The sequence below is a fragment of the Zonotrichia leucophrys genome, chromosome 2, assembly GCF_028769735.1.
Source record: "Zonotrichia leucophrys gambelii isolate GWCS_2022_RI chromosome 2, RI_Zleu_2.0, whole genome shotgun sequence".
NCBI classification, from domain to species: domain Eukaryota; kingdom Metazoa; phylum Chordata; class Aves; order Passeriformes; family Passerellidae; genus Zonotrichia; species Zonotrichia leucophrys.
In genome coordinates, this window is record NC_088171.1 from 145,258,251 (window position 1) to 145,282,447 (window position 24,197).

Sequence of the window (24,197 nt, forward strand, 5' to 3'; positions counted from 1 at the left end):
TTACCGATTTGTTACTTAGTTTAATAATTTTTAAAGCTGCTATTAATATAAATATTATACATAAATATGTGGCTGACTTCAGAAGTCAAAGTTAAAATATCTCCCTGTACACATAAAAGGTCACAACCTTTGCAAGCCAACCTTTGCAGTTAGGCACAACATCATCACATCTTACTTTTCAATTAAACCCCCCTTTGTTCTCTGTTTGTCTGCTTTACTATGAGCAGCTGAATTGCATGTTTGGATATGCCTGAATTCCCATCTCAGGTATAAGTAGGAACTGCTTTTCTCAGTGAATTAAGCCTGTTCTTAATTTTGTGACTATTTTATGACACTGCAGGCCATTGCCAGCAAGTGAGTTAAATGCTTCTTGTAAAGTCAGTGATTTTAATTTTCTCTCCTAAAAGATAAGTATGGAGTCACTATAATCAGGTGTTTCTTGGATGCCAGATGTTAGATACTTTCTTGGGGTTATTGATGTCTCTCTGATCCATTCTCAATGACAATGGATAAGTCTATCTTGAGAAGAAAAAATGCTCCTTTTTTCAGTGTACATAGGTTCTGAAAAGCAGGTTTTCAGCCTTGTGGAGGGCACCAGAGTCAGACTTAATTTAAGTTCTTGAGCTGCAGTTAGTTCTTCCCTCTGCAGTCACCTCTGTACAATGCTGAAGAGTCGCCTGCATCACTTGGCTTTTGACTTTGAGTCTATCAGTTCATCCTGCTTGTGAACCAGTTCTGGTGCACTGGGGACATTCCCAGCATATGCCATGGCTGGGATAGCACCTTGAGAAGGTCTTCAGAAGAGGAAATGCAGAAGCACTGCTGGTGTTTGGTCACCAGCTTAGCAGTTTGTACTTCCCAGCTGTTGAAGGATGGCAGGACCACAGGATGCTCTGGTTTCTGTCCTAACTCGTCAGTCTGTGGCTCTTTCCTGTTTGTCTTGTATTTAGTTGTCATAGTATCTAGGTGGCAAGGGAAGGGCACTCTTATGTTTGTTCCCTGTGTATATGAGAGATTGGGATTTCTTCTTTCTGGCACTTGCAAAAGAAGCGTTGTCATCCTCAGTTAGGGAGAGGTAGGAAGCAATGCTTTCCCTCAGGCCATAGCTGAGGCAAGAGTCATCTATTGCTGCCAGGGTGCTCTTGGTATCTTCAGTCACCTCCAGCCTTTAAAAGAACAGAATTTTGTTACCATTTCAGCTACTTGAACTGAGCCTCTTGGGATAATATTAACAGTTGTTAAACCTAATAATGTTATTTGTGTTGTATAAAAATATTTCTGCCTCATAAATCACTGAACATTTCTGTCGCTTAGCATTTCTCAAAAAAACATTACCACAGTAATATATAAATATGTTTTGGCACTTGAAAAGAAAGTATCATCTATATTCTCTTCTTAATCTGTAGGAAAAATGACCTCAATACTGCACAAAATTTTCTTGCCTTCATAAGCACATGAATGTTTTGTGAAGAAGAGTAGCGAAGGGAAATTTACCCTTCAAAAGTAAAAGGTGCTTTTGTTTCTGAGGGTGGCTGTTTCCCCAGCTTCTGAAACCTGACCTACTTTCTCTTGTGGCAGTTGTGATATTAGAAATCTCATGAATTGGGCTGTGTGTCAAGAGAGACACAACAGGAAAGGTTTATTCTTGGACGATGTGTTCATTACACCTGTGCTGTTCCCTGGGTGTGGGAAGAGAGGGGAGCCACTTCTGCCTGCCAGGCTCACTTGTGAGCCCCTGTACATCAGTGGGGATGGATCAGCAGTGGTGGATGTCACTGGGCTTTGTGGCCCAGCTCTCACTCCTCCCCCGTGGTGAAAGGACTCAGGAATCCCAAAGGGACTGAACACATGGATAGCTGGATAGGAAAAATGATTGAATGCTAACAATACTTCTTTCAAAGTTAAAACCTAGATTATCAGTTAGAGAGCTGCACATTCAGTTTTCATGGGTTAGCTTGATGTCAGATTGTCCAAACTTTAAAACTGCTTTTTTAATTTCGTTTAGAAGGAAATAAATAGCTATGTGTTCTGTGTTGCAAGCACAAGTATACACATGGCTGGGAGCAGCCCTGTTGTTTCTGGCAGCCTGTGCTGTATGTGGTACCTGTGAATGTTTCTCCAGTTGAAATTTTTATTCCTCATCACCACAGGAGGAACTGGATTCATCTCGGTGTTGTTGTTAGTGCACTGGGTGAGACAGGGTGTTGTAAGGACACAGCAGAGACCATCAGCAACTTCTGAACAGAAAATGAACACACAGACAGTTAATCTTTGCTTACTGTTTTCTTTCCCTGTTGCATGCTCAAATAAACAGTTTTGGATTCAGCAGCAGCAGTCAAAAGTTGTGTGTTCTCAGCAAGGACACAGCAACACAGGCTTAATTTTTCCTTTCCTCATACGTTTGCCTTTTAATTTTTCATTGGGCATATTTTATACAGTACAAGTGAAGAACTGAGACACAGAAAGACAATGTCACTTGTTCAAAGACTAGAAAGAATGTTGTGACAATAGAAAATAAACCCACTTTTTCTGAGCCTTCAGTGAGTTCTGCTTTGCTTCCTATTGTCTCAGCCATGCAAACTGAGTGTAAAAAAGGTCAGATTGGATTGTGTGCACACCTACTCTTCTGTGGAACACGACTGTGGAATTGGGGTTCACAGATTACCTTAATCAGTGTTTCTGTGCTCTACCTTCTCGCTCCGTTAGGAACATCACAGATATTCTTCTGCCCAAATAGAGAACATGATGCCTAAATGCTGGTATTCTACAACTCTGAGTCTTATTTCAGAGTGAGATTTTGTATCTTCTAATGGTGAGGGAAGGAGAGACCTAAATCTAACTATGTCTCCTCTTACACCTATAACCCAAGTGAAAATGTTAGTTGTTACAAGTTTTGGGTTCTGCCCCAGCCCAGATTTTAGGCTTCAATTGTTTCCTTCTTTCTAAATGGTGAAAGGTGTCAACTAGCTAACATGTAAATACACGTGTATCTACTGTCCAAATTCTTACTATCTTTATGTCATTGGACTTGAAAGTTTCATTTGCTTGTTTTAAATGTGGATCACTAATCTCCTTAGTGTACTCTTTGGCCATCATACTTTATCTTTTACCTGTGAAATACTTAGGAATGGAATCTTCACACTTTTAAAATTACAGAGTACCCATTGCTTGTTAAAGCACGGAATCTATTGTTCTCTTGTAACTTTTAGGCAATTTGTTCTTTGCAATTTCCTTCCTCATTTTAGAACACTCTCAGTATGATGCATAGTAACTGCAGCCACTTAACTGTGTTGTTTGTCAAGGTACCTTTCTGACACCTTTCTGATATTGGTTAATTCCCATAAATCTGGAAAACTGTCATTGAAAAACTGTCATTGAAAAACTGTCATCCACTGGACTGACGTTAGTAACAGTGGCACTGACTCTACAATTGAGCTAACAGCTTGAGCCTCTTGATATAAGCTTTACTGATAAATTCCTGCCATGCACTTCTGCTAAAGTGATAGAGAAGAAGCTTACAATGTTTCTGAAAATTTTCTACTGCAGATAACATTGTGTGCCGTAGTGGTTCTTTGGGGAAATATGAATAGAAACCTGGTGTTGCATGCCCTGAAGCTATCTGCCTGCCTAAATGGCAAATAAATGAATGGCAGACATCTTCATGTTGGCAAACAGAGTCAGCCAGGAGTTGCAATCTGTCTCTGGAACCCAGATCTACAGGTACATGGCTTCTGTACAGCTGAACATTTTTGTATGCTCACACTTTGGCTTTAGCTGTGCTCATAGAGGGTCTGTGCATCCCTGACCTGTGCTGACCTCCAAACTGCATTTGGAAGTTCTTTAGGGAACCCCTAGACCCTGGTGTTTGGCTCAAACAGTGTTGTTGACATGGCTATACAATATCCTACAAAACACCAATGCAGACAGAGCCCATCTGGCCTTATTTAGCTGAGTTCTTGTATTGATTTCGGTTATACTGTTAATGTATAAACCAAAACTTTTTCCATTGCTTGTTTTGTGGCAATATTTGCAAGTCTTGGACATAAGCAAAACTTCTTGTTCTGGATCTTTGATAGATAGTCTTACAGTTGCCAGTGGAAAATTTGTTTTTTCTACACTCATTTTTACCTGAGTAGTGATTGACAAGGTCTTCAAGGCACTGGAAGGTTTGTCGTGGAGAGATGTAATACCAGTTATTGGGGAGGCGGAAGATCCTGTAATGTTTCACCTGCCTGTGCCTCACTGACAAGGAATACAACCCTGGAGAGAGAGAAGAACTAATTACACCAAAGTAGGGCTGCTTGGGTGTCTGTATCAGAATAGATGTAAGTTGTGGTGCCATTACTCAGAACATCTCAGAAATAGCTGAAAAAACCTAAGTAGCATCTTGTATTTCTTATTATACTTTGTAGATATACATAAATATAACATGACCTGAGATTTTGGTTGAATTAAATTTCAACCAAATTGAATTCAACAAATTTTTTGGTGTTCTTTTCCTTTATTATTGCTTGCATGGGGTCTTTTGAGATGGCATAAAGGAAATAGAACTTCACAGAGTTGTTTGCCCTCCACTGAATTGGGAGACCAGACTCCCAGGCTGGTACTCTTCTATGTACAGTTTTGAGTAATACAGTAGCTGAGACCTGGTAATGCAATCATGGCAGGAGATGACCACTTTGGCTTTTCTGTTTCTTTGTTTAGAATTGCTCTGCAGCATTTATTGGCAAGGACTAAATACCAATCCTAAATTTATTTTAATTTAGTATAGATGTTAAGAAGGTAATTGGCCTGTGGTATGCAAGAGGTCAGAAGAGATGATATGTTATTCCCTTTTATCTGTAGTATGATGATATTAAAATGCATTCTGGTGCTTCAGAAAGGAAGACAGCACATTGCACATGAGAGATTTGTTCAGCCTGGAGAAGAACAGACTGAGGGGAGCCCTTATTGCTTATTGTGTTCAGCATCCTCAGCAGGGGCAGCAGAGGGGCAGACCCTGATCTCTTGTCTCTGGTGACCACTGGCAGGACCAAGGGAATGGCCTGAAGTTGTGTCAGGGGAGGTTTAGATTGAATAGCAGGAAAAGGTTTTTCTCCCAGAGGGTTTTTGAGCCCTGGAACTGTCTCCCCAGGTCAGTGGCCACAGCAGCAAGCCTGACAGAGTGCAAGAAGGGCTTGGACAATGCTCTTAGGCACATGGTGGGATTCTTGGAGTGATCCTTTGCAGGGTCAGGGGCAGAACTCAGTGATTCCTGTAGGTTCTTTCCAAGTCAGGACATTCTATGATTCTGTTTCTATGTCCCCATTGAAGAAAATAAAAGTATAAAGTTGGTACAATATAATTCCCATGTAGCAAAAGAAAGAAAATAATATTGAAGGCCAGTGAGTTTTAAAAATAAATAAAAGACCTCCCTCGTTTATATAGTAAACCCTTATCCACCACCCTCTAGTACTTGGTGTGCATTTTACACCTTCTTGAATCAATCCTTTGTGGACAAAGGCAAAATTGTGACTTTTCCTTCATTGAAAGTCCCACTGTCTCATCAGGTTTGCATGCAACCAAAGTAAATAATTGTGTTTAAACAACTGAGTCTTGTTTGTACTGATTCCTGTGGAACTTTCCATGGCCATCAATAACCCTGTTTCCAGTAGGTGACTGGTAAAGGCTGGCACACTGCACTGGGTGCCTTCACCTTCCCATTATATGCCTTTTCTGGTTTTGGACTGATCCATATGAAGCAGGACAGGGAGTGAATTAAAGAGTTGTAAAACAGTTAATGCCTGTGATCAAGAGGGAAAATATCTGTATTGTCTCACCTTTCCTAGTTTCACTTTCTCTGATCATGAAAGAGCCGACCTTGGTGTTGGGCAGCTGTAGAAGTTCCTCTGCTTTTTCTCTTCCCAGCCCTTCAAATAACCAGCTGTGAAGCAGGAAAAACAAATTCTGAAATTTGGACACCAGTGAAACAGTGAGCAGCATGTGGCTGTGAAAGTGCTGCATTAGCCAGGAAAAGTGACTGCAAAAATAACACTGTGGCTTTCTATAGTTATTCTCTCATCTATATTCAGGCATGTTTCCCCAGTTTATGGAGAAAATTTTGCTGGTTTTGAGTTCCATTAACCTTTGTGAGGTTAAGAGAAGAGTAATAAGATTTGGACTTATTAGGGAAAACAAAACTTTTGGGGCTGCTTTGATCTGTATTTCTGGGTACAGATTCATGTGGTATATTGATGACATCTGTGGCATTAGTTAAATCTCTCTTTTTCATTTAAACAACTTTTGTTAAACCCAAATTGTATCATAAATAAACCCCAAATAAGTTACAATTATTTTGCTTCTTCTAGGGAACAGTCCAACCATTTAACTTAATGGGCTTTGTGGATAAGGGAAAGTGGAATTAGTCCTACAAATTTCCACCATAACTTGGTGCAGTGCTGTGTTTTGCCACAGCCAGTGTCTCACCATGCACTTGGGCTTGCTCAGCTCTTCTAGACTTATAGAATAGAATGGAATTATATTTTAAAGCTGTTCTCATGTGTTTGATCCAGCCTGTTGTCACTGAAGTTCGACAGTGGCTTCCATTACCCCACATCTGTGCCCTGCCTTTGGGAAAGCATTGCCTTTTCAAGATATGTAAAAGCATATTAAAATTGAAACACTTGCATATTTTACAGTGGCATTAACACTTCATATCCTTAAAATTAAACAGGTATTAAAAAATTTGCCAGAAAGCTTTCAAGTCCGTGCTTTAATGTTTTTTTGGTTTTTTGTTTTTTTTTTTTGTTGTTGTTGTTACTTTTTTTTTTTCCCTGAGTGGTGTCTATGGCAACAAGAAATGTCTGAAATTTCCTTAGCTCATCCAGTGAGAAAGTTTGCATTCTTGAATGACTTATTAGCATTTCTATTTGTTCTTTTTGGCCTGTTTTCCATGAGCAAACCTAGCTAAAATTTTACTCTATGCAAATATTAAAAATCCATTCTAAATAGGTTCTCTTCATCAATGTCTTTAAGTAAAAGATGAGTCCATGCAACAGATGCATATTAAATATCTTATATGTGATTTGAGGTGGTTTTGCCTCTTTCCAGCATTTAAAAGAAGGATTTTCCTTTTCACTTTGTCTAAATTTATAAGTGGATTTGAGGTTCTCAGTTTTCAAAAGATGTCTTTTAGACTGTCAATAAATAAAATTTCTGCCTGCCAAGTCATTATTGGCACTATTTGGACTATGACTCAGAGTAATCAGAGGAGGATATGTAAAAATGTGATTAAAGGCTATAGAAATGCATTTACTTACCCATGATAAACCTTTGCTACATATTTTCCTGGGATATAATTTTCTCGACCTGTTGTAAGGGAATGGACTCTCCACCAGCCTCCTTCACTGTGTGAAAGCAAGAGAAGGGATATTTTCAGATGTATTTTCAGAGCTTCTCATCATGTGGAAGTTAGTGAAGTTACACAAATTAGCCTGCAACATTTTGTGTGTGCTTCTGAAACTGTGTATTCAGAAAGGAGCCCTGTTTGATTTCATTTAGAGGAGTTCCATTTCTAAACCTTCTTGAGAATTAAATGTGGACTCAGAAATGAGCTACTTTGTTCCATTTAAATTACGTAAGTAATAAAATATTTTTCTGCAGTTGAAAGGAGAAGGATAAATATTCAGTGGTTAAACCATGCTGTGCTCTGCCTTCCCACAGCTAGACTTGTACTGGTGTCCAAGATATTCAGTTTACAGCTGAGAGTGTTGTGTCTGAACAGCCCTGTAACACCAGGATAGAGGATCTGGGAAATTGAGCCTGTCAGCTTGGAAACAGGCTGTGAGTCCAACTGAACCTTTTTTTGTGGTTCGCTCTTTTCCTTGTCTTCCATGAGCAGCAGATCAGACTCCAATCAAATAGACCTTGTAGCTGAAGCTGCAGGCATATCTATTTCCCCCACTATGTCTTAAGTTATTGCTGTGATACTGAATTCTGGCTTTTACTCTTGAATCCCTTCAGAAACAAAGGGGACCAAGAATTTTCACAGGGATGCTGCAAAGGATCCCTGTGAAAATTCTTGGTACAAGAATTCTTTAGTGCAAGGATCCTCATGACTCTTGGGTACATTGCACCTTCACTTTAGGAGTTTGAATCCAAGGAACTGTGTCTTATTTAAATGCTGGTTTTGTGGATGTTCATATAAATGCTCCCAAAATAATGTCTACCCTGCAGGTCAGAATCCCAGTGTGTGTCAGAACAGCTGAGTTGAAATCACTTAGGTTAAATGTCATGAGTTAAAGCTTCTGGGACCATGGTCTAGAATGTCTGTGCTGAGGAAAAAGGGAAAGTTTTGGGTTTGGGTTTCTGGATGAAATGAATTTATCTATAAGAATTTTAGTCCTTTTCCCCAGAATTCTCCTAGACAGAACTAAGAATTGCAATATGAAAAAAAAAACCAAACCCAAAACCGAGAGATCTGTCATCTCTCTCCTCCCAAACTTTAATATTACTAACCCTGAAAAATCCCTATGATGATTTAAAATCCCAAAGCAGCTCATCTCTCCTGCTGCAGGAGCTACAGAAATTATGTATATTGAGGTCAGTCTTGGAGGACATTTGGTTTGATTATTGCCAGCCAAATGCAGTTCATCTGGTAATGAAAGGTGCCTGACCAGTGTGGAGAGTGAGAATCTGTGCCAGTGGTGCTTACATAAATCTGCCAACCCAGAGCAGTCACAAATATCTATGAGGAATTGCATTTCCTATGGAGGTGCCATATGTCCTGTTCCTGGCAGGATTGCTGGGGCTGATTGCCACTACACATCATTACTTTGGTAGAAGGCTGAGAAGCTGCTGTTATAAAAGCAACTGAAAAGCTGCTGCTTGTGCTGACTCCTCTGTGGTGACTCCTCACCACTTGTGCTCTGGTCACAGCTCCTTTTTTACTGTCTTTTAGATCTTTGAATGATCTTGGAAAAAGAATTACTGCTTATGAGCAGGAAGAGGCTTCAGGCAAGAGGAAGAGGCTGACATCAGCATGTACCCCAGCAGGGGAGAGCAGGTCCTTCATCAGGACACTGTGATTTGCATAGAGCTTTGGACTGTCTTGTTATCTGTGAACAAGTTCGTGATTCAAAATAAGAGGAAAGTTCCCATCAAGGCTTGCTCTGGATGTAATTTATCCATCAGGAGAAGCCCTTGTTCACTGCACAACAGACAAACATATCAAAACCTTCTGCTGCCAAAGCCTATTCTTTTAGAAGTTGTTCCTGCAGTAGATTTTACTTTGCAGCACATGTGTACATATAATATGCCACACATATAGTTCCCATTGATGTGGGCATGGGCAGCCCTGCGGTGTGTGAGGGCCTGTAGCTGATGAAACCTAAGAGTGAGACTTTGAGCTGGAATTTCCAAGCTAAAGAAGTTGTTGTACCATGTCATGTATGTTCTGCAAACTGCAGCAAGGTTTATACTACTAGAAGCTGACAGAGAGAATCCTCCTGGTTTAGAGGAACTCTCCATCAGCAGAAAATTTATCTGGTGGTATTGTCTGAGTCTTGGGTGGAGGAAGAGAAAGCACTGTGTTAGCAGAACATAGGTGCAGCCATTCTGGGTCAGACCAAAGACCCTCTAAGCCTGTGTCTTGTGGCTGACAAAGGCCACTGCAGGTCATGGTGGCCTGGAGAAGAGTCTGAGAATTCATCAGCCATCCATGATGCTTCTCTTGAGTATTTCTCTCCTCCAGCCATTTCACTATCTGGTTGAGAGTTTTTAAAATTATTTTAGAAGTCCTCCAAGGATTCCTCTGCTGTTAATTGTCTAGTCTCCCATTGAATCCATCTGCTGGACCAGCTGCAAAAACGAAACCTTTCATTTCATTTTTAGCAGTGCAAGTAGTGGCTGTGGGGCTGAGTAACTTCCAGGACGTCACTGTATGCTGCTACAAGCTGTGTCTAGGGGAACATCAGGACTACTTTCTTCTGTTTTTTGTACACATGCTCATTCTTGTGTCGGGCAATACTGCACTAAGGTTATGGTCAGTCTGAACTAGTTCTCAAAAGCCTGTGTACTTCTGGGGCTCCTAAATTTTTTGAGTGGAACTGACTTAGAAATCTGTCCTTTTTCCCTCACTAAGAAAATGCAGAATTGATTTAAAACCAGAAAAACACCCCCTCCCCTTTTTAAAATTTTTTTTTACATTTGCCTCAAATAGGGATGAAATTCTAAGACTTAATAATAATGGAGTAGTTAGGTTAAGAAGGGTGAGAGAGAAAATTACAGACAAACTTGACATAAATAAATTCAGGGTGATTTTCATTTTCTATGTGATTCAAACTATTTTGGCTCTTACTCTGTTTTCCATTACATTTGGGGAATACTTTCTTATAATTGCTTTTCCAAGCAAATTGTTCTGAGTTTTATTTTAGAATAGAGTCTGAATCCAGCTTGAGAAACCTAAGATAAATGTATAGATCAAAGGACAATATGTAATCTGAAATCCTTAAACTACATGGAAATTTACACTATGGCTGGGCATCCTGCCCTGAAAATTCTAAACTCAGTTCATTTTGCTGAATAGCATCCAGTTTGGGCCAGGTGCATAAAAACAGAGCTTTGCTTCAGTTGTAATAAAACCTAATTTAGAAATAAATTGATCAACTTACTCTGATAGCACACGTAGCTTTTCCCCTACATGAAATATAGGTTGGCTTATGTCTGCTGAAGGATAGTCATAGAGAACAGCAAGGAAGTCACTCTCCTGACCTGTGAAAGAAGAAATAAAAGGTCACTTAAAACAAAGGTAGTGCTCTGAGACATAAATGGATTTTTCTTTAAGTGTTATAGATTTTATGTAGTAGGTCAAATGGGGAAAAAGTCTCTGAATGTCAATTAATAAACAAGGAGCTAAAGAAGAACCTATAGATTTATAAGAGGACTTTGAAGATACTAGAAATGAAAAGTCATGTGGTTAATTGTAAGCAACTAAATTTAGACCACTTTTTCTAACAATTACCATATTTAAAGGACATATTCAGCTTGAAACTAAAAAATTAGTAATTATTTAGAGTATTAGGAAGTAACCCAGTTTGATTAATGCCACTGTCTCTAATTGCCTCTAGCTACAGTTTTGTATCATTAAATTTAAGAGAAGGAAGATGCATGTTGAATTGTTTCATAATTTATACCACTGATACTTTTCAAAGGTAGTTTAGATCAGGGTCAATGAAAGTGTAGCCATTATTGCCCATTTCCATAACTTTTTAAAGGAGCTTAATGATCTGCCAGCACACTTTGTTCTCAGCATTGCATGGAGATGTGCAAGAGCTTCAGTGACAGAAAACAGGCCCAGAAGTGTTTTAGATGGAACCATTGTAAAATGGCAATTTGCAGAGCTGAGGTCAGCAAAGAGATGAGAAGACCTTTTACATCAGCTGCAATGAATCTGGGACTTGCACCCTGTGTAGGACATGCTGAGTTTTCTGGGTTTCTGAGGGGTAGAGCACTATACCCAAGACTGGGATCATCAAATGTGAAATGCTCCTCATCTTGCTGGAATCTGTGGTGCTCAGTAAATGCTGACAGCTGGGAGGTTCAGAAATGTGTCAGTGTGTTTTGAGCTCTTTGTCACAAGTCCTGGCAAGAGGGATGGTGCCATTCACTGTCTGCATTTCTCTTGGAAGCAGTTTCCCCCTCTGCACGTCTCAGCACCCTCCATGATCTCACAGGGAGACAGAGCTTCCCTCTACCTCCACCAGGTTCAGCACCCTGGTCCTTAGGAGTACCATCTAGCAATACATTTGCGGATGTTGTTTGATCTCCATTCTTCCCACTCTGTGCAGCCCAACATGTGCAAATATGGATGTGAATTCAGGGTAGGACAGAAAGAAATTAGAGAGATAGAAACACTTCTGTATCCTGTTAGTTTTTTTCTCATTTAATACGGATTTTTTGCCAAGTTCTCTTTAAGGAAGACAGCTTTTGAGGGAAAGCTAGGTGCAATACCTGAATGAATGCTCTGTGTTTTTAGCTGTGTGTCTCAGGGCCTTAGAAACAACTCACAAAGATAATGGTAAAAGGCTGAAAGAAACATGAAGGAAAGAAACTCAGCAGGTTACCCAGAGAAGTTATGGATGCCCCATCCCTGGAAGTGTTCAAGGCCAGGTTGGATGGGGTCTGAGCAACTTGATCTAGTGGATGGCATCACTGCTAATGGCAGTGAGGGTGGTATTAGATGATCTTTAAGATCCCTTCCAACCTAAACCATTCTATGATTATTTTGAGAGCGTGTTTAATATCAACATTACCATGATTTTCTTAGTTGATTAGTGTTACTGAATTAAGCAGGACTAGTCCAGTACAGCCAACCACTGTGATTAGTCAAATATAACTTGTTATACACTTAGTTCAACCCTATTGAAGAAATTCTGTGCTAAATCTTTGATGGCTGCCTTGTTCTGCACAGAAAATCAAATGGCACCTTCCTGTCTCTGAAGCTACTTAGTACCTGAGGCTAATAACACCTAAGCATTGGCACTGAGTCTTTCTTGACAAAACAAAATCTTTATCCAGGACTACTAGAAGAAATATGGGCCAGAAGATGCATTTTAAAAATAGCAAATGAGCATAATAGCAAAATGAGGATAAAGTTCCATCACTTAATTTCTCATTATAGGTTATAAAACATCATGTAATGCTACATTGAATATAGTTATTTTTAGCTTAATGCCTTTAGCATTGCTTTTTAAAAAAATTATGCTGTTTATTTAAAAATATTCTGCTTCCATGGTGAAAGAGTGGAAAACAAGTGCTTTTCTGCTCCCCTTCCTTGTGCACTGTCATTTGCATTTCATTATGCACTGTGGGGAAGGTGATTTTTTGTCTACTCTAGCAAGACCTGTCTTACTTTGCTTACACTTTCATATTTATATTAATTTTTGTTTCAATTTTGCATGTAATTTTTAGTTCTGAATAGGAAGGAATATATCAGAGTGTTATTTTCCACATCCATGCAAATGTTACCTCTTGAATTACATAAAGTTATATTAAAGTGAAAGGAAAGGAGTGAGCCCCCTCCTTCTTTTCTTCATTTTGATTGGTATTAAAGTCAAACCTCACTGGGTTTTTTGGTCATGCAAAATGCTCCACCACGCTGTACAGCATTTCACAGAACCCATGCCAGCTCCTTACAAACACAAAAGCCTGGAAACAGGAACGAAACAAATTACATGCTTTCTCCACTCCTAAATTTCACAGTGATCTAATAGATTTCATCTGATGAGCTCCCCACACTTTCAAGATGTAAAAGAAAAAAGATTTGCCTGAGTTTATCTAACACAAACTCTCCTCCACAGGGCAAGTGGAGGTTACATCTGCAATGGAACAACCCAAAAGTTAGAGTGGAAAGATCGAAGCACAATCGTTTCCACTGCATCAGGTGTTAATTCTGGGTGATTTTTTTAGGAATAGGAAATGAATGTGAAATACATGCTAATTTTAGATGTCTTCACACCCACATGTCTTGCATAGTGTGAGACTGAATATTGTATCCTTCAAATTATTCATTGGGAATGGAGAATGAAGCATTATTTGAGCTTAGGCAGAGCATCTAGATCCAGGGATCCAGGTCATTGCCCTCAAAAATCTGCTGTGCTGGGCACTGACATGGTCCATGTCTGGAGTGGGAATGAACTCTTTGGAGGTCAGCTCCATGCCTCATCCAGCTTTACTGGCCAGCAGAAATATTATGATTTATAGCAGGGCTGCACCAGAGAGGGAGAAGGAGGGCACTCATCTGGGAAACCGTGCAGCACCACAAGGTGTGGCTGCGGAGTTACACTTTGGTACCCAAGCTAGATCTAAACCAGCCAGCTTGGGAACTGAGATTTGTGCAGGTGCAGCCCAAAAGAATTAACCCTTGATTCAGGGTCCCAAAGGAGGACCGAGAGAGGCTCACAACCCTTGATGACCCCTTGCTGCTCTGCTCACTCTGTCATCAGTCCCTGGGTTGTGTCAGGAATGCCTGTCAGTGTGTGAGCATTTGGGGTGCAGTTATTTTTGGGTTCCAAATCCTGCTTGGGAAATGCAGCTTATACACTGTTCCCTTTCTCAGGGCCAAGACTGGCACACTGGTGCTGAGGAAAGCACAAGGTTTTGCTTTCAGAGCACAGGGGACTCATAGGGGTCTGGTGAACCCTGCAGACCATGTCTGCAGACTGCAGTTATCTATTTTCTTCCCCCTTTTTGTTGGAAACTCTTTCATTCTTTCCCTTCTGTTTCAGTCCTTCATTTTATTCAGTCTCCCTGAAATGAGCCAGTGACAAACCTACTTCTCCTAACAACTTTTTCAACTATTGAAAGTCTATGGATTGGATCCTTCACCTCAGCTAAATGAAGTCTGTTCCTGGCCTGGTGGAAATCTTTGGTTTGTGATATGATTTGGAGTTTGATCTGCTCAGGCAAGCAAACAGATACAAACCCACTGGATGAACCCCAACACACACTTTGGTACCAGGTTCATTTTTTCATTGAATTTGGATGACAGTACTGATGTTTGTATTCCCAAGTTTCATTAGCAACATCTAAGCCATTATGAAAGATACTGGTTTGATCCAGACTAAGAGATGGATGGATCCAAAGAGCTATTCAGGCTGATAAATCCTAGAGTCATGGAGTAGTTTGAGTTGGAAGGGACCTTTAAAGGTCATCTAGCCCAACCCTCTGAAGTGAGTGGGGACATCTTCAACTGGATCAAGTTGCTCAGAGCTCCAACCATCCTGACCTTGAAAGTTCCTGGAGATGGGGCGTCTACAACCGTTGTGGGCAACCTGGTCTAGTATTGCACCACACCTATTATAATAATTTTTTTTCCTTATCTCTAGTCTAAATCTATCCTATCTTAGCTTAAAACCATTATCCTTTGTTGTATCACAGTAAGCCCTACTGAAAAGTGCATCCCCATCTTTCTTATAAGCCCTCTTTAAACGTTGAGAAGTGCAACAAGATCTCCTGAAGCTTTCTCTTCTCCAGGCTAAATAACCCCAACTCTCTCAACCTTTTCTCATAGGAGAGGTGTTCCATCACTGATCTTTTTTGTGACACCCCCCCTGCCTTTGGATGATTAAACATGGGTGTCTGGTGCGATTTTAACTGTGAGAGTGTCTGAAACATCCCTCCAGCCTTGTCAGATGCCACTGCAACTACAGGAGATTTGTTCTCTCCCCAGGTGGCAACAGGTGGTCAGGCAGGACTAACAACCCCTTTCTAGATGTGCTAGATGTGTAGGAAAGTTCCAGTAGACTGAGTCCTGAATTCCTAAATAGATATTTCCCCATTGTAACCACTGTGCTATCAATGTTTGCAGAGGTGTGTTTTAGGGATATGTTATATTTCCATCATAGAAAGGGTTGCAGTTGTTTTTAGCCCTGCTAAATCCTGACTTTTAGCACATGCAGGGCTAGGACAAACTTGGTCACAGCTATGGCCTGCTCATCACCAAGGTCCTGCTTTGAGTGAGTGCATGTCTCTGTTTTGGTGTTCATTTGTGGTATTTGTGTCAACAGTTGTTGGGAATATCAGCATAAGGCACTTTTCTTCACAAAAAAAAAAACAAACCAAAAACATTAAAAAAATTAGCAATTTGCTGAGTAGTTTTTGGTCTCTGCTATGTTCTATGTTAGGATCTAGGGCTGCAAGGCTGCACATCTCGGTGAGTTCATAACCATACTAAGAGCAGGGCTGGGTTTCCTTGCAGCAAAAATCAAACCAGGCTGATTCCCTATCCTTATAATAATGAGCAGCCCAATCGGAAAATCTTTGATGGAAAAAACCCAAAATCACAACACAACAAAGCACAAACAAACAAACAAATAAACCTACTTAAAAAGCCCACCCCAAACACAAAGGAAAAAAAACAAAACTGCTTTCTCCTCTTCAGCTATGGGGAGTGATTTCTTGCAGCTCTAGTGCCAGCTGCCTGTATTAGTGCACCAGGAGGGCTGAGGCACTACTGGCTCTCCACCCACTCACTCACAGTTTGTAGTAGCTGATCACCAAATCCCTCTTCCTTTCCCCCTCCAGTGCATGACCTCTACCAGCCTACAGAGGTGGCAGGGAGGGATTTGCAACCTGATTTATTCACATGTGGATGCAGAGGTCAGATGTGTTATATTCTCCTTTGGCAGCTTGCTCTGTGAAACTTGTATTCCTCTCTAGCCTTTATGGATAAATCTGGTGACAGGTTGGCTGTGTGCTACTTCTAATGCAATTATCTGACAGTGGATGGACATAAGGTTCAATGCAATACATCATTAAAGCTTTTAACCTTAAATGAAGGAATGCCAAATTTCAAGGATAAATTTATATAAAATATCACGCGCAGTTATGTCAAAACACAGCATTCCTGGTTTCTGAAGTGGTGTTTCGGTGCTTTCTGATTTGGAAGGAACATCTTTCAAGGAGCACCAGCAAATAATACGTTTAACATTTGGGGTTTTTAATTAAAGTGCTTCTTGGAAAATGAGCTAAAACATAGCTAAATATAATCAGTGTTTGGTGGATGCCCTCCTTCTGCCACAGCAGCCATGCACTCGCCTGCTCCTGTCAGGCGGCTGAGGAGCGACACATGGCTGAGTCTGTCGCATACCGCGAGCGGCTCTTTCTCCTGAAGGAATGAAATGAGTGAAATGAGTGAAATGAGCTCTTACCCGTTTGGCTCAGCGTGTTTGTTTCCTCAGATGCTCTTGGAGCTTTCACAGTGTTTCCCATTGTGCTTGCTAATTCCGTCAGAGTTCTTCGGAACTAAATCAAAGTAGACATTGAAATTTAACATCACAATAACACCTGCTGTGCCAGCAGATGAGAAATGACCTCGTTTGGGCGTCTCCAATTTCATACAGTTTTGCTTTTGAGAACTCTGGTGTCAAATTCATGCAAGAGTTTTACATACTTGCTAAACTCTCACCACTTTGGTGCTTTTATCAGGGGAATAGCAGAAAACCGCAGCTAGGGAAGTTGCTCAGAAGAACATGATGTAGTAAAAGTTTCCATTACCAGTACCTCAGCACAATAGGAAGTAGCAGCAGAGCTGTGCCCATATGGGCATTTCATATACAAAATGTTTTTTCAGCATTTGGGGTTCTGAGGCTACAAAGATCTACTTAGACTGATGTCCCTGGTTTTCAGCACTGTGTGTATATTTTTCTGGTTTACTACTGAACACAAAGAACACAGTTTGGTACGTTTGGGCTTTTTTCTGACGCAATTGTGCCCTCAGCAAATGTGGGCAATTTTTTTTAAAGTAACACCTTGCCTAAAAAAATGCTTGATTTCAAATCAGTCCTCCTGCATAAAGCCAGCCAGTGAAAATTCTTCAGATACCTGTATTAAAAAGTTTTGGTGGATATACAAGAGCCAGTATCAGACAACTGTGGTACTAAATAGTGTGAGAAGAGCAGTTCTTTCTCATAGTTTTGCTGCAGCCATTCTAATTCTCTCTGACAGAGTACAGAGAGATAAATATTTTGAATGTGGAAGGTGTATCATGCTATGGTATATTTTCAGAGGCAGAAGGCAAAAAGCTATATGTATTTAAAAGCTGTTCATTAAAGAAAAAATACCACCAGCTGATGGGTAATTATTTTTTAAGAATGTATTTCCATCCATTGCCCTGTGAAAATGATAACAGGAGCTCTAGCAGCATTGTATGAGTATTTTACATCTTGTGGCCTTTTCTAGCTTGAATATTTCAAAGATGATTACTGAATTTGGTGTGCTGCTCCTCACTTACACATGCTAGAGCCTGATGAGGGTCAGTCAGGCAGAGAGATGTCCGACCTGAGAAGTAGAACCCCGGACATCAGCAAGACTTTATTGCTAATTGTATTTCAAAATAAGATTGTCAGAATTTCAGTATGTTGATTAATAGAGTAAATTTTTAACATCTTAGAGACAGTTTAGGAAGACAGAATTTTATCCTACAATATAAAATGCCATTCAAAGGAAAGAAAATTCATCCCTTACCAAATGCAAGGAGTTCAGTGCTAGAACAGATGGTAGTGCACAGTTTGACTCCACCTCATCTGCTTTCCAAGCTTCTTAGTGCTGTTCCCAAAGGCTCTTTGCTAGAATTCTCTATTACACTGGCCAAATGGAACATTACCCCTTTGCTTTATGCACTCAGAACTGGCTCGTGGCACATCTGGAGGGTGCAGCTGTGCCAGTGTCTTTCTGACAAGCATCTGAAACCTACTTTCACAAGAACAAAAATGTGTTGCCTGATAGGAGAAGTCTAGAAGCTGAATAAAACAGCGCCCTTAAATTTAAATAAACTACTTGCATATTCACATTTTAAAAATAGGTCTCTTTATAGAAAGCAAAACAAAAAATCTTTCTTCATGTAAATGGACCTAAATTTCTAAACCTGAAACCAGAATTCACTTTGTCAGGCAATGTCTGCTTTCAAGATCATAATTTTCTAATCTAATTATGGGTATTTTTCTGCAAGACCCAATTTTAAGTTGTTGAACATTTTTCTTACTTGTATCCCATAAAGAACAAGAGGTAAACCCATAGGAGTAGTGCAGCCAGTATTTTGACTACAGATATTATAGATGTTCATGGCTCATCTTCAAATCAGCCAGAAAAATTTCCTGGGCACAGCAATAGAGAGCTCAACAGGGCTGAAAATGTCAGCCAAGAGAGTGAGATAAATACCTGGGCTGATTAACTCTGCTGAGCTCTGTGCTCTGGTAGATGCATTTTTGCAGTAATTTGGAAGAGGGGCTCAAATCTTGCTCAGCGTATAGAATCTAAGCTGCAGTTATCGAAAATGTTGACAATTCCAGGTAGATGGCAAGAATGACAGCATAAATATCTTATGTCCATCTATAATTTTGACACGTGCAATTGATATTTAGATGAGAATTGCTTGAATTTTGTGTCCCAAAAGTGTGTGGGGGAAAAAAAAGTCCTACCTTTAAGTGCCATTTTATGCTGGGTTTTGTTATTTGAGGCTTGGAGAGCAAGTCATTCTACAAGTGTCAGCCTTGTGACCAGTGACCTTTTTCGTCCTCCTAATTTCAGGTATGCCTGAATCTTTTTGGAAAGAGATATGTAGTATTTCTGTGTGGTGGAAAAACTTCTGAAAATTTTATTTCAGGCTTTCAATCTTTCTAAAAGCATGGCACATTTCACCAAGGCACTTATATTTTTCTAGATGGTGTTTAAGGATCTAAACTCTAAATGCTGTTTTAGAAATACCTGAAGTGTTTCTGCAGGGTTTCTTATATATCATTTGCAGTTAAACCACTGAGGCATTAAATACTGGACAACAGGGAAGTTCCTACTTTGTATTTTTGCAGAGCACAGCCTGATTCCCTTCTGCCATATCAGGCATTGTTCTCAAAGGACCTCTGGTCATCAGAGCACTATGTGCAGCTCCCTGCTGCTGCCTTAAATGAGGAATAATCTGGCTTGTGGAAAATGCAAAGGTTATAAAGTGCTTTCAGTGCAGTGAGGAGCAGTGACGTCTCGGGCTTTGCCATCATTCTCATGTCGCTTTTCCATTTCTCATTGCATTTTCCGTGCTCTCTTACTGTATGGTACCATGGTAGCATAAAGTCCTCAAAGGGACAGAGAGTTCAAGATGCTCTCAGTTTCAAAGCAGGAGTGCTCAGTGAAAATAAAAAAATTAAAAGCTCTGACTCTTGCTGTTAATTCACTTAGCCAAAGTGACTAAAAGGAAAATGAGACATCAGACTAGAGTTTACTACTAATGCTATTTGTCATTATGTGTATGGACAGAGTAAAGGTTCCCATAGTCCAGTCAAAGGTGGCGGAGTGAATGTTCTGAGGTATGACTCAATGTTCAGATATTGAAAATGGGACATGGAAGTTTTGTTTGAAATAGGGAGGCAAAAATTGTTTCTACTTGTTTGCTAGCAATGGCATGTCACTAGAGTAAGAATGTTCAAAGTAGTATCACAGTTTCTGGAGTAAGAATGTACAAATTAGCCACATTTCTAAAACAATGGTGGGCTTTGATCTCAAGTAAGGGATAGAACTTGGTGGCTTAAGTAGCTTGTGCTTATATTGAGTTATTGTCTGCACATTACAAATCCATTCCATCGCTGCATGATAAATTCTTTTGTGGTTTTCTGAAATTTTGAGACACTCTGCAAAACTAGACTTAATGGAAGCTTTAAAAATGTCATGAACCAGTTCTTTTCATTGAAATCGATAGAAGAACAGTGACAGTTTTATAGATTATAATCTTCTGAAATAGCAAATTTGCTACAGCCATTGCATCTCACTTGACCTTATTGAATCATAGAATAATTTGGGTTGGAAGGGAGATTTAAAGGCCACCTAGTCCAGCTCTCTCTCCATGGACATTTGCAACTAGATCAGGTTGCTCAGAGCCCTGTCCAACCTAGCTTTGAATGTTTACAAGGATGGGGCATCCAACACCACTCTGGGCAACCTGCGTTTCTCCGTCCTCATTGTAAAAACTTTGTTCCTTATATCTAAACTTGATGACAGAGTTTGGGGTACAAGTAGAGGTGCCATCCTTCCTTCACAGGAGCAGATAATTATGCCAGATCCAAAGGAAATAATTCACTGAGGGTGATGTAGGAAGAACTAAAGAGAAATGCTAGACTCTAAACTCACTGTGTCTTTCCTACCCCAAGCCCGCTGGGCTGCTGGGAACCAAAATCTATCAGCAGCCCTCAGCAGCCACCTCCTTGGGCTTGCATGAAAATTTGGTTTTAACTGTTAAGATCACATTTGCAGTGTTCCAAGCACTGGCCCTTCCTCCTCTCCCCTTTCCACTTGTGCACATCCTGTCAGGGAAGGGTGGTCACAGGGCTGATGGCACACACAGCTGTTTGGGCTTAGGGACCTTTGCTGGCAAAAGGAATGTGAGGAAATATCTGCAGTCTCAGACCTGGTCTGTGCCCTATTTATCAGAACTCTCAGCAGATATGAATTCTTCACCTGTCAAGACTGGAATCCCACTGACCTACATCGTGTGACCCCAAACCTGTGGTACAATTTTCCCCTTCCGTTCCTGTGTGCAGCACATGTAGCAATAACTTCCTCTTGCAGAATTTGTTCTCTGAGAAAATATGCTTCTGCAGCAGTTAAATAGCATGGAACATGTGAAATTATGCTCCTTGGTGAGAACTTTGAAAAAGTTATATTTAATATTATTGAGAATTAGTTAATATAAAGAAATGGAAGTAATAAGAGGAATAAAAAGGCAAGATAAGCACATGAATAAAAACCTCCTATGAGGAATACCATAGACTAGTAAAATTAGAACATTTATCATTCCTGAGATGCTATACCGTATTTTATTTTCCTTTCCTGATATTCACATCTATATTGCTAAGGTCTTAAAATTTAATTCTCAATAAAGTTCACAGGTAATGTCTGAATCTCATTTAGCTTGAAAATGAAAGCACTGGCATCCTGTTATTTTTCATGTGTGAAAAGAAAAAGCAAAACAACTTAGATTTCAGAAACTGTATAAATTTTTTGGTGTATTTCCCTTAATTGATCATTAATCAAAATGAACATCCTTCCAGCTTTGAGGCAGTTGTACCTTTGCACTTAGAAAGAATAACATAATACTCTCATCAAAGTAATTCAGAGACACATGCAAACATGAAACAACACAGAAATACCACACTATCCACACTTCTAATGCTTTGAATAAAAAGCCCACTAATCTGTGGGCTCATATTTTGGTTACAGTGAAATGCAGTTTGCTTTAGCATAAGGTTTTGAGCATCTGTCTTACTCTTAGGTTTCAGTAGAAATACTCCTTGTCCCGTCTATCTTTAGTACCATTCCTTATGAAAAGAATCAAGGCAGACTCTTCTATTTCTGCCTTTGGTGGTACTTGAAATCCCCGGTCTGAATCCTGTCATTGTTAATGAAATAGAACACCCTTGTATATAAATAAAATGGAAACATTTGGTCTTGTACGCAGCTAATGTAAAATATATCACAGCAGTGATTACCTTTAAATGCTGGGCATGGCATTCCAGGTTGCAGTGTTCCTGAGAAAAGCCGTAGTCATAGCACTGCTCTCAGGCTGCCAGCAAGGTTTAGCTGATCAAGTGGAGGAGCAGCCGGTCGAATGAGAGTGTTGTGAAGTTCACGCTGTCATGTAGAGCAGCATTTGCCAAACAGGCCACATACTTCCTCTCTGAGAAATAAGGAAGGCTCAAAGTGTTTGCAACAGATGAGGTTCCTGTTGCAAGTCACTACTGAAGGCACATTTTATCTATGGGCTGAGAAAAACAGGGAGGTTTTCAATGTATTGCATCAGGGCTGGTTTCAGCAGATATAAAAAATGAGGGGAAAAGCCCAGTTTGCATTACTTACACAAAAAGGGTTTATTTTCTTTTCTTCTTCTTCTGAATTTATTTATCCAGTAATGCTCATTTCCCAACTGTTTTCTTTTATGCAGTTTTACTATTTTTTTTCTGACAGGCAGGAAGAGGCACAAAACATTTTTTCTCTCTTATTGAGTCTGAATAGGAATGCAGCCTTTGCTTTATGCTTCACTCTGTACACCAAATACCTCTGTCTGCAAATAATTGAAGCTTAAGATCAGCAATGAAGAAATATGGATTGAAAACCAGTATGTGAAGCCCATTTTCACATCAGCAGTAAAAAGTGCAGAAGCTTCAGGACCTTCCTCATCTCAGTGTCTGAGATGGAGGAACCAAGATACTGGCCTGTTGAATAACCTGACTAAAGGCACCGAAGAGTGTTGTACTGTAGGTATGAATATAGAAGTCAAAAGGATTTTTTAAGGTTTGCCCTTTGCTCTTATAGCCAAGATGGGATCTGAAAAACTCCCTAACATAATACAGGAAAATGTTAAAAAAATTGTTGACAAACCTAAAGGAAACAAAATAACCCAGCAAGCCCTAGCAGATTTCCCACTTTGCACCAGAGCAGCTCCAAGTAGGTGCTTATGTGGAAGCTGTTGTGTAACTGTTATTGAAACCAGGAGACACTGATCAAATCCCCAAAGCTGTGCAAAAACTTGGTAATTTCAGGAGAATATTCTTTCTCTTTGATGGGCTGTAATAGCAGTCGTCAGTTTGAAGGGTCAGGAAAGCACAAGGGAACTTGATAAGCTAATCAGTCTAAAGCACAGCTCCATGGTTACTCTGGCCAGTTTTATTGTATTGTTTAGGACCTTCTTGCTTACTTCAAATCATAAGGATTGGACATGCATGTCCATTAATGGCATTCACTGTATGGATGAAGTGTCTCTGGAACTACTGAAATATCATGGGTTAGGGGATGTCTGCAGGTGGGAACGGGCAAAGGCAGAGCCTTTTCCCAATCCTCTCAATCCTGAGCCTTAGGCTGTCTCTGACAGTCTTTGAGCCTTTACAAGAAATAAAGTTATCCTAAGATGCACTTGGGAATGGGACAGGTTTTGGACTTAGTAAGAGAGATTGGTCACACTTAAAGAGAGGTTGGACTTGTTTGATAAAACATGATCTGCTGGAAACACAGTAAATCTCAGACACTGTTCGTATTGTGCTTGTAGAGGAACAGATGAGTTTGCAGTGGAGGGTGGTAGATAGAATTCTCCATTTCCCTGTCATTTCTGCCTGTTGTTGGTGGCTGGCTGCTCCTGTGCAAGTATGAGAGCTGATTTACCCTTTCTGTGCATTTAGCTAATACCTTGTGTCAAATAGGATAATTGATAATTAGTGTTTACGACAAAATGGAAGAAAGTGCTTGTATGAATTAAGTAGGACTTTGTATGTCATCTTAGAAATATTCATATCCTGTTATTCAAGTCACTAACCTGACATAGGCACTCTGTGAGTCACTTGTGAGAGGAGCATTGTCCTTGCAGGGCTGCCTCTGATGTCAGCAAAGAGGGGTTTGCAAAGGAAAGAAATTTTCCTTCTTCAAAATGTTATTTTTGATATAAGAGAGAGAATCGTTGCCTTCCTCCCATTTTTATATGGAAAGTACAGTCTAGTAGACAATTATGGAGGGAAAGATGTTTCTTTCTCAGTCCCTCTTTCCACTGCTGGACTGACCTGACCATTCCCTGTTACACCCCCTGTACTGCTGTTTGCCAGGTGTCTGCCAAATGTTTTCTTAGCTGTGACAGAGACTCCCTGAGCTGTTCCCAAAGCTTTCTACTTCTCCAGGCTCTTGAAGCCAGG

General features: G+C 40.1%; 2 protein-coding genes across 3 annotated transcripts in view; one reads left to right on the forward strand and one right to left on the reverse strand.

The window, feature by feature from the left end:
* Positions 1–22,341, reverse strand: SLA (Src like adaptor). 2 transcript variants are annotated; one of them, XM_064703626.1, is made up of 8 exons: positions 22,011–22,341; positions 16,689–16,782; positions 10,650–10,749; positions 7,299–7,385; positions 5,820–5,923; positions 4,129–4,260; positions 2,105–2,237; positions 1–1,166 (listed from the first exon to the last, which is right to left on the reverse strand). In XM_064703626.1, exons 2-8 carry the CDS (start codon positions 16,747–16,749, stop codon positions 947–949), a joined length of 837 nt encoding a protein of 278 aa, XP_064559696.1. In that variant the 5' UTR covers positions 16,750–16,782; positions 22,011–22,341; the 3' UTR covers positions 1–946. The 2 variants fall into 2 exon arrangements, with proteins under 2 accessions (XP_064559696.1, XP_064559697.1); XM_064703627.1 differs by lacking the exon at positions 16,689–16,782 and having other exon boundaries at positions 824–1,166; positions 22,011–22,104.
* Positions 1–24,197, forward strand: part of TG (thyroglobulin) — a 149,326-nt gene that overhangs the window by 88,543 nt on the left and 36,586 nt on the right. The gene's annotated exons all lie outside the window — the stretch shown is intronic.

Excerpts from the sequence above, each read along its gene's own strand:
- SLA (XM_064703626.1), bottom strand. The coding sequence starts at position 16,749 with ATGGGAAACACTGTGAAAGCTCCAAGAGCATCTGAGGAAACAAACACG. Across the intron at positions 7,386-10,649 it reads AAGCTACGTGTGCTATCAGA|TGAAGGAGGCTGGTGGAGAG; the intron begins GTAAGTTGATCA and ends GCTTTCACACAG. Across the intron at positions 5,924-7,298 it reads GTAGCAAAGGTTTATCATGG|CTGGTTATTTGAAGGGCTGG; the intron begins GTAAGTAAATGC and ends CCTGCTTCACAG.